At 35.6% G+C, this 9,047-nt stretch overlaps 1 protein-coding gene across 5 annotated transcripts in view; it reads left to right on the top strand.

The window, feature by feature from the left end:
* Nucleotides 1–409: 409 nt before the first annotated feature.
* The window catches only part of LOC107751886 (CCR4-NOT transcription complex subunit 10), a 17,304-nt gene continuing 8,666 nt past the window's right edge, over nucleotides 410–9,047 (top strand). For 2 of the 5 annotated variants that reach the window (XM_016567658.1, XM_016567659.1), the window contains exons 1-13: nucleotides 410–567; nucleotides 1,078–1,169; nucleotides 1,280–1,441; nucleotides 1,519–1,669; nucleotides 1,827–1,969; nucleotides 3,278–3,364; nucleotides 3,605–3,688; nucleotides 3,822–3,939; nucleotides 4,220–4,369; nucleotides 4,531–4,733; nucleotides 5,500–5,621; nucleotides 5,931–6,110; nucleotides 6,274–6,354. In XM_016567658.1, coding sequence (XP_016423144.1) covers nucleotides 549–567; nucleotides 1,078–1,169; nucleotides 1,280–1,441; nucleotides 1,519–1,669; nucleotides 1,827–1,969; nucleotides 3,278–3,364; nucleotides 3,605–3,688; nucleotides 3,822–3,939; nucleotides 4,220–4,369; nucleotides 4,531–4,733; nucleotides 5,500–5,621; nucleotides 5,931–6,110; nucleotides 6,274–6,354 — 1,592 coding nt within the window. In that variant the 5' untranslated portion in view covers nucleotides 410–548. Of the gene's footprint in view, nucleotides 568–1,077; nucleotides 1,170–1,279; nucleotides 1,442–1,518; nucleotides 1,670–1,826; nucleotides 1,970–3,277; nucleotides 3,365–3,604; nucleotides 3,689–3,821; nucleotides 3,940–4,219; nucleotides 4,370–4,527; nucleotides 4,734–5,499; nucleotides 5,622–5,930; nucleotides 6,111–6,273; nucleotides 6,355–9,047 lie in introns of all 5 variants that reach the window. The other 3 variants (XM_016567655.1, XM_016567657.1, XM_016567656.1) reach the window with 2 other exon arrangements.

The following is a 9,047-nucleotide window of genomic DNA, read 5'->3' as shown; positions in this document are numbered from 1 at the left end:
TCTTTTCATAGTCCTTTAATATGAAACATATTATTGTATATATATGTAACTTTTCTTTTTTTTAATTTTGTTTGGCAAATTTTTCATCCATAAATAAAAATGTATAGGCTCACTTCCTTCTCTTTCACGTTTTTTGATTGCGGTAGACTCACTGCTCAAGTCTTTTTGTTTAACTAACAATAAAATATCTAATAGATTCCTGAAACACTGTGAAAAAAATGTGTTCAACTATCTTTCCTCCATTTGATTTATTTTTTTTATTTTAATAATATCTCTTGTTAGTATTATTTTGCCCTAGTCGCTTAAACGTTGAGCACGCAGCGACAATCAGCTGCAATTCATCCTCCACACCGCTCTGTGGCGATCGCGTACATAAATGCTGGTTTAAAACACTCGCGCAGCGGTTGTGGGTAATATTCATGGCGGAATTCTGAATCTACAGTGGAGAGACACACCTTCTACTTTTCTCTAAAGTGTATTCAAGTTGTGGAATTAGCTTACATCTTTACCTGTTGTAAAAGAATATTAACGTCCATACATTTGAAGGAATGGCTGAAACAGGCTCAGGTGAGCGGAGTGTGTAATATTCAGTCAGTCTGATAAACACTGCAGCTGTTACTGAGCGCTACCGGGAATGTAAACAGATGGTTTTCCACGAGCAAATACTTATTTAGTTGTTGTATTCGTATACATGTACGTTATCTTATTAAGTTAAAAATGTGTAATCTGGCTAATAATGAGTAAAGAGACCTAAATAGATGGCTAACTGCAATGCATTAACTGGCCTAATACTGTTTGTACTGTATATGCAATACATTGTCAGTTATATTTGTGTAATTTGTTTATGCTATAAGAAATTTAAGCATATTAAGATTTTCGTTTTTGACATTAATTTTTTTAAATGTATTTTCTTTTTAGCGTCCATTGCAAAGGTCAAAGTTGTATTTGTTATACAAGTTTAAATCTGTAGATGGTTAATAAATGCTGGTTATTGCTGTCAGTAAGTAACTTACTGCATGATTTGAGTCAAACATCTGTCACTTAACTGCATCTTAACTGCATCTGTTCTCTCTCAAGATGTTGGTGACATGAAACATGACAGCGTTTCATCTCCTGGGATCTCCGATCAAGAGAAAGAGATGGCAACCAATGCTTTTGAGGCATTTAAGGTAAATAATAATAATAATCCTTTAAGGTAAAATAATAATAATCTGAGCAGGCGATTGTATCTATGGTTTCTGGAGGTCATTGTTGATGTTATAAAGTGATGTCTCTTTAGGCTGGAAGCTATGACGAGTCCCTGAAACACCTTGACAGCCTTCAGGAGCTTAACAAAGAGGACTACAAGGTTACAATGAATAAAGCGATCACTGAGTTTTATAAAAGTGGGCAGACAACAACTAGCACCCTGAAGCAGACTTTAATTACCTTGAAGAATCAGGTTTGATATTAACTCATTATATCATTCTTATAAACCTTGTCATTAGAGTACTGATGCTAATTGATCGTTGTTTGCAGATGCATACAGCTGTGGACGATATTGATGGTTTGGATGATGTCGAGAACAGCATTCTCAACTACAATCAAGCAGTGATCCATTACCACATGCGACAGTATTCAGAATCTATATCCATCGGGGAGAAGCTCTACCAGTTTCTTGAACCTTTTGGTAGGTTTCAGAATGCAAATGAAAACTTCTTGTACAGTAGAGTGTTGAACAATTAAGTTTTTTTTTTACTGCACTTGGACTAGCACCAAAAGTATTTAGTGTTTTAACTGGTCTGGTGCAGTAGTGTGGCATGGCTTGATGGGTTTCTCTGTCCTAGAAGAAAAGTTTGCTCAGGCCATTTGTTTCTTGTTGGTGGATCTATACCTGCTCACCTTCCAGCCAGAGAAGGCACTGCACCTGTTGGCTGTGCTGGAGAAGCTCACTGTGAAGGATGGTAACAGCAAAAATGGCAAAGGAGAGGTGAGAGATATATGGCTCTTCCCAATCATTTTAATTTTTTTATTCTTTCGCCCTGTCTCACTAGAATTTTTAAAGTGTTGTTGCAGATGTGTAATTTAACAAACAGTGCATTTTAACTAGGGATGCATCGAAATTTTGGCGGCAGAAAATTAGTGGCTGAAAATGGCATTTTCGGTTTTTGGCCAAAAATATATGGTGTGCCTCACAGTGTTTAGCGTGCAGGTTTTATTCTCCCTCTAGCCATCGTCACTGCGCAGTGTGACGCTCCGCTCAATATTCCACTCTATGAATGTGGGTTCCGTTGAGTTGCTCACGGCCCATATGAATGCTCCACTCATGTATTGATGAATGAATGAAAGAGGGATTTCTATAGCGCTTTATTGTGTATTGCTGTACACCCAAAGCACTTTACAATCATGCACTGCTCATGCTCACCGGAAAAGCAAAGTCTGCCATTTCTATTTCTAAATTTCTATGCAGTATACTTGTTCCTGTTCGCAATAGCACTACTGTGCTGTAACAGCTGTACTGGGCTACCCTCTCCTGACACAGTGCTCTGCGCACATGCTCTGAAAATAATAGCTTTGTAGGACTATACTTTATTTGGATAATAAAAAGTTAAATCAGTTAAATCAGATTCTGTTGCATAGAACTGAATAAAAACTATATATTGATATTTAATATTAATATATTTTATTTATTTATACAGGAAGTTCAAAAGAACAGCATCTTTTTGCAAATATTTTCTAACATTTTTTGTAACATACATTTTAACTCACTTTTGATACTTGAAATCGCATCATATGACCCCTTTAATAAACTCCTAATTTGCCGCTTATTGATATTAAGGTAATTGTTGTAGTAGTTATGTTTGGGTATTAGGGTTAAGGGATATATAATATGGTCATGCAGAATAAGGCATTAATATGTGCTTTATAAGTACTAATAAACAGCCAATATGCTAATAAGCAACTAGTATAGCGTTCCCTAAACTAAAGTGTTACCGATCAATTTAATGCATCCTTGCTTAATAAATATACTAATTTCTTTCAAATATAAATCTCACTGCTTTCAAACCTTTGAACAGAAGTGTACCTTACATATTCGTTTGCCAAAGTGATAGAAAGCATTTTGAATTATCAGTCAGTGTTTGTAAAATTTGGCTTCTGGCTGTAGCTCATCAGACCATGCCCTAGAAAGTAAAGAATGGGTTAATATGCCAGTTTTGTGAGATGATAAATTGAGAGTTGTTGCTCCAGATTCTGTTCTCTCGACTTTTAACTTTTTGGGATCATGTGTCATTTACAGAGTACCTACAGCACAAATAAGGAGTCTTCTTCTCTGAAAGCAGAGTTCACAGCTATGATCGAGGCAGCTAAATCAAAGATGCACCAGGTGAGAGTTGTGAGCATAATGAATGTTGAACTTGTTCAGGGCTTGGTGCCAATTTACAGCATTAAGATTCAGCATAACTTGAAATAATAAAGGTTTGTGATAGAGTTAGACTGTTAATTAGTTCTAAATTAAGTTGAATATGTTCAGAAAGCTAACTCTGAATCTAAAATGCTACAATGTATGCTGATCAGCAAATAACCATGAGCAACAACAGTGTGTCTAAAAATTGTGTGTGTGCAGTATAAAGTGCGAGCCTATATCCAGATGAAGTCACTGAAGGCCTGTAAACGGGAAATCAAATCTGTGATGAACACATCTGGAAATGTGAGTAGATTCACAACCAACTGATTCACGCATTACATACATACTGTAAATGTTGATCAGGTTTACCTGCACATGTAATACACTTGTAATGTAACTTTTGTCGGCTGACTGTATTTGCACATTTCTCCTTCAGTCTGCGCCCTCACTCTTCCTGAAGAGTAATTTTGAGTATTTGAGGGGAAATTATCGTAAAGCTGTGAAACTCCTCAACAGTTCAAATATCGCAGAGCATCCAGGACCCTTGAAAACAGGTACACAGTTAAAAACCATGCATATATGCTTTAAAAAGAAAAGATCCCCATTCTAATCTCCAAACATTTCTTTTTTGGTTTTATCTGAGATATTTGTACACTATAATCATTGTTTGTACACTATAATCAATTAATGTTTTGCTCCAAGAAGTGATACCAAGCATGCAAAATACACCTTAGAAATGTCAATACATGTTTTGTTAAAAACCTTATTCATTAATCAAAAAGTTTCCTTTCCTGGAATATTTTTATTCAGATTTGTCTTCCCCCCCATTTAAAGGTGAATGCGTGAGGTGTATGTTCTGGAATAATCTTGGTTGTATCCATTTTGCCATGGGGAAGCACAATCTGGGTCTTTTTTACTTTAAAAAAGCACTTCAAGAAAATGACCACGTATGCGCCCAGCTTGGTGATGGCAGTAATGGGCAGGGTAAGCGAAATAATGACCTTTTACATGCCAGATCATACAACAGGCTCTGTGATAGACCACACCTCTCAGTGTGATAATAGATATATATGCAGATTTTTGCAAACTGTTTAAGAAATTGATATTTTGCAGCTTGTTAATTAATTCTTTTTTCCCCACAGCAGCTAAGAAGTTCACAGGCATCCCCATGTGTGCTCTGTTAGCTAATAAGCGCTATGAACTGCTGTATAACTGTGGGATTCAGTTACTTCATATCGGCCGACCGCTGGCAGCGTTTGAGTGTCTGATGGAGGCGGTGCAGGTGTATCACTCAAACCCTCGACTCTGGCTCAGACTCGCAGAATGCTGCATCACAGCTAATAAAGGGGTACAGACATTAACCCACATATGTATTTAAAAATTAGTATGAAAGACCTTTGGAAAAACTTGGTGTACTCAAACAGGTTGAACACTTACACTGCCGTTCAGAAGTTTGGCGTCGGTAAGATTATTATTTTTTTTAAATAAGAAATTAATCGTTTTTTATTTTTATTGATGGTTTGTTTTTGTAAGGAAGGAAGGAAGGAAAAATTAAAAGAATCAAAAGAATCTTCAGGAATCAAAGAATCCTGAAGAAAAAAAAATTTATCACCGTTTCCAAAAAAAGAAGAAAAAAAAAAGCATAAATATTAAGCAGCACAACTGTTTTCAACACTGATAATAAGAAATATTTCCCGAGCATCAAATCACCTTATTAGAATGATTTCTGAAGGATCATGTGAAGTCTAGAGGAATGGTTGTTTCAGCTTTGCCATCACAGCAATTACTTACATTTTAAAATATATAAAAAATATGAATCAGTTTAAATTGAAAAATATTCAACAATAACACTGTTTTATTGTGTTTTTGATCAAATAAAAACAGCTTTGGTGAGCTTAAGAGACTTTTTTTATTCCTTTGTAATGTTCTTTCAAAAACATTAGAATCTTACTGACCTCAAATGTTTGAATGACCTTGAAGACCTGTTCCCATAAAATGCCTAAATGACAACAGTATAAAATATTAGCAAACAGTTTTTCCACACCAAAACAATTTACAGTATAAATATTTCAGATGGTGATGCATGTATTTATGACCTTTTTTGCTTCCTTCAGAGCTCGGAGCAGGAAACAAAAGGTTTACCCAGTAAAAAGGGGATTGTGCAGGCTGTTGTTGGGCAAGGCTACCATCGCAAGATTGTTTTAGCATCACAGTCTGCACAGAACACCATCTACAGGTGAGGAAGAGTGATTCAACCTAATGGGCCTTGACATTTACTAGTTAATAATGGTGTTGTCTGCCTGGTTGGAGCAGTGTAACTACACTTCAAATTGCTGAAAATATTGTAATGTCACAGTGTCTCCAGAAGATGTCATCCTGTTGCTTTTTTTCACAGAAGTAGCATTTAAAGTCATTAAGTGATTTCTTAAAGAGCGGTATCATGCCTTTTAGGTTTCAACCTTATTAAAAATCAATCCATAGTAAAAAGTCTTTCTGATGCACTTGGCATGCTAAAATGGATTTACCCATTTGTGTTTGTGTGCAGTGAGGGCCAGTCAGCAGCAATCCCAGTGGCCAGTATGGAGTTTGCAGCGATCTGTCTGCGTAACGCTTTGCTCCTGCTCCCAGAGCACCAACAGCACGATAGCAAACCTGACAACGGCTCCAAGAGCTGCAGTCAGTCAGGCACCACAGAAAGCGGCAGCGAGACCAGTGATGCCTGCAGGTACATGTACATACATGCATGAAACACTAATGCTGACAATAACAGATCCCAAACTAGATTGAATGCAGTAGAAGATTTAATTTGCACATTAAAGAACTTACCAGATAAACTCTTTTCACCCTTTAATAATCCAGTGATGTTTGAATTTTTCTTTGGCTGACAGTGGGAAGACTCAAGAGGGAGACAAGTTCATTCCTGCTGCCCCCTCATCACCCTTGAGAAAGCAGGAGGTGGAGAATCTCAGGTGAGGTTACAGGAGACTTTTCTGGAATTAATTTCTCTCATATCATAAAATTAGCCTGAAGAAGATTTGAATGACTTTTAACATTTGATTTGGCTCAGCCAATTGTGTGGCTGATGTTGTTGTCCAGTACAAATAAACATTCCTAAATCAAGAAACATTTACTTCAGAAGCAAAATGACATAAGATACTAAGTCTTATGTTAAATCAAATTTAAGGGTGTTTATGCTTAAAACAAGAATAAATATTTACAAAAGGGGTAAGAAAAATAAATGTGCTTTCCCTTTAAATTAAGCTTCTTTTCTTACCCCATTGGCAGATTTTATTTTCTTGTTTTAAGCTTGTTTTAAGCAAATGAAAATCACTTTTTCCTCAAGGGGGCACTTGCCCAATTCAGAAAGCTGAATCCTCCATTGGGCCACGTTTAAATCTTAAACTTTATTTTTTTTTTTTAAACACATATTGCCTGACTCATGAGAAACAAGTTTTTGTTATATAAACAGTATATTTATCATATACAGTGGGTATAGAAAAGAATCACCACCCTTTAAAATAATCACATTTTGTTGCTTTGCAGCCTGAAATGAAGATGGACACAGTTTTTGTTTTATCCAGCTGTATTTACTCAGTACAACTTATAACATCCAAGTGAAAGATATACACCAACATGTCAAAAAAATTTTTTTAAACTGAATCACTGAGTTAGAAAAAGTCAGTATTTTGTTGAACCAACTTTTGCTTTAATTACAGCCTTTAGTCTGTTGGGATATGTCTCTACTAACTTTGCACATCTAGACTTTGCAATATTTGCCCACTCTATATCGATATTTTTTTAATAAGCGATTCGATATGAGGCAATACCGTTTATATCGATATACAGTAGTTTGATACGAGTGCATCTGAAAATATAGCGGAGGACACAGACTGAGCTGCTGCGGAGAAAGTGCATAATCCAATTTGTTCTAAACATGTGATTAGCTTTATATTAAGGCCTTTAAAAACTGGTAAGACATAGTTTATAGTTATGTTTCGCATATTAGTTTAAGTGGCTCGGCCCGTCATATGCTCTGACAGAAAGGCTGCGTGTGCCGCTGACAGAGATGCTAGGCTACTCACGCTGTTTAATGTGTTTGAGATGTGCTGTGTTCCTGAATGCATAACTTACATTTCACAGGTATATTCTCCATCTGTAAATGTTAGAAAGCCATGGAAATATTTCCATTTTTCTGTCAGAAGTGCATGAGCCTTCACAGACTTCAGTGAACGAGCGCCGCCACGCTAGGGCTGGACGATGTGGCCAAAATTTATATCACGATATATTTCTTAATTTCAATGGCTGGACGATGTGGCCAAAATTTATATCACGATATATTTCTTAATTTCAGTCGATACAATATAATTCCGATATCGATATGAACACTATTTAAAAAAGCCTCAGAAAAACTGCCAAAAACACCTACAACAGATGTCTGTACCTACAATCTTATGAAAAATTAATTTGCCAAGTCTATGAAACCTCTTCCTATAAAACTATTTAATAAAAATAAAAAAACAGCACAAATAAATTAATGTTCACCTTTTATTTGTATTTAGCCTTCATACAAACAAGAAATGTGAAATCACTGTCAAATAAACATCTCAGACTCACCTTATTAATTATTAATATCTTTAACTTCAAACTATAGGTATAGCTAACATACCAGTCAAAAGTGTTTGAACAGTAAGATTTTTAATGTGGTTCATTTGCGATTTCACTTTTTTAACGTTAGTTAGTGTGTAATGTTGCTGTTTGAGCATAAACAATATCTGCAAAGTTACGAAGCTGAATGTTCAATGCAAACGGAGATATCGTCTTTTAAAATTCTGGCAGTTTAATGCCTACAAAAACGGCTGGTAGGGACTACAACAAGTTACTTCCCGGGTTCGTGACGTAACAAACCCAGATAAACCCCGCCCTCGGGAAAAGGTAGCAAAGGGGGCGAGGCCATGCTGCGCTGCTTTAGAGAAGAAGATGAGAAAACTAGAGGTGCATGTAAAAATCTATTCATATATGAATTGCGATTTATGTTAGACTGCACCCCATAAACACAATCAAGACTAGAAAAAAAACCAGTGAACCACCCCTTTAAAATGTAATTTAAAAACCTTACTTTCAAAACAAAAATTTTAATAGGAAAAATATGCAATATGAAAATATTTTAAGACAAAATGTGTTTTACTGCGAAAAAACAAGATATGTTTTTTAAAAAGCCTTTTTCCAAAAGGTACATGGAAAAAGGGGGGTCGTCTTATAATCAGGGTCGTCTTATATTCGGGCCAATACGGTATACTGACTCCAAACTTTTGAATGGTGTAGTGTATAATGTTACAAAAGCTTTTTATTTCAGATAAATGCTGATCTTTGTATCTTTCTATTCATCAAAGAATCCTGAAAAAAATGTACTCAACTGTTTTAAATATTGATAATCAGCAAATCGGCATATTTAGAATGATTTCTGGATCATGTGACACTGAAGACTGTGGTAATGATGCTGACAATTATGCTTTAATCACAGGAATAAATTAAATTTTTAAAATATATTCAAATAGAAAGCAGTTATTTTAAATAGTAAAATTTTTATTCAAAATTTTACTGATTCTGCTATACTTTGGATCAAATAAATGCAGGCTTGGTGAGCAGAAGAGACTTCTTTTAA

The sequence above is a fragment of the Sinocyclocheilus rhinocerous genome, unplaced genomic scaffold (genome assembly GCF_001515625.1).
Source record: "Sinocyclocheilus rhinocerous isolate Xijiao unplaced genomic scaffold, SAMN03320098_v1.1 scaffold752, whole genome shotgun sequence".
NCBI classification, from domain to species: Eukaryota; Metazoa; Chordata; class Actinopteri; order Cypriniformes; family Cyprinidae; genus Sinocyclocheilus; species Sinocyclocheilus rhinocerous.
This window is presented reverse-complemented; position numbering and strand designations above follow the sequence as displayed.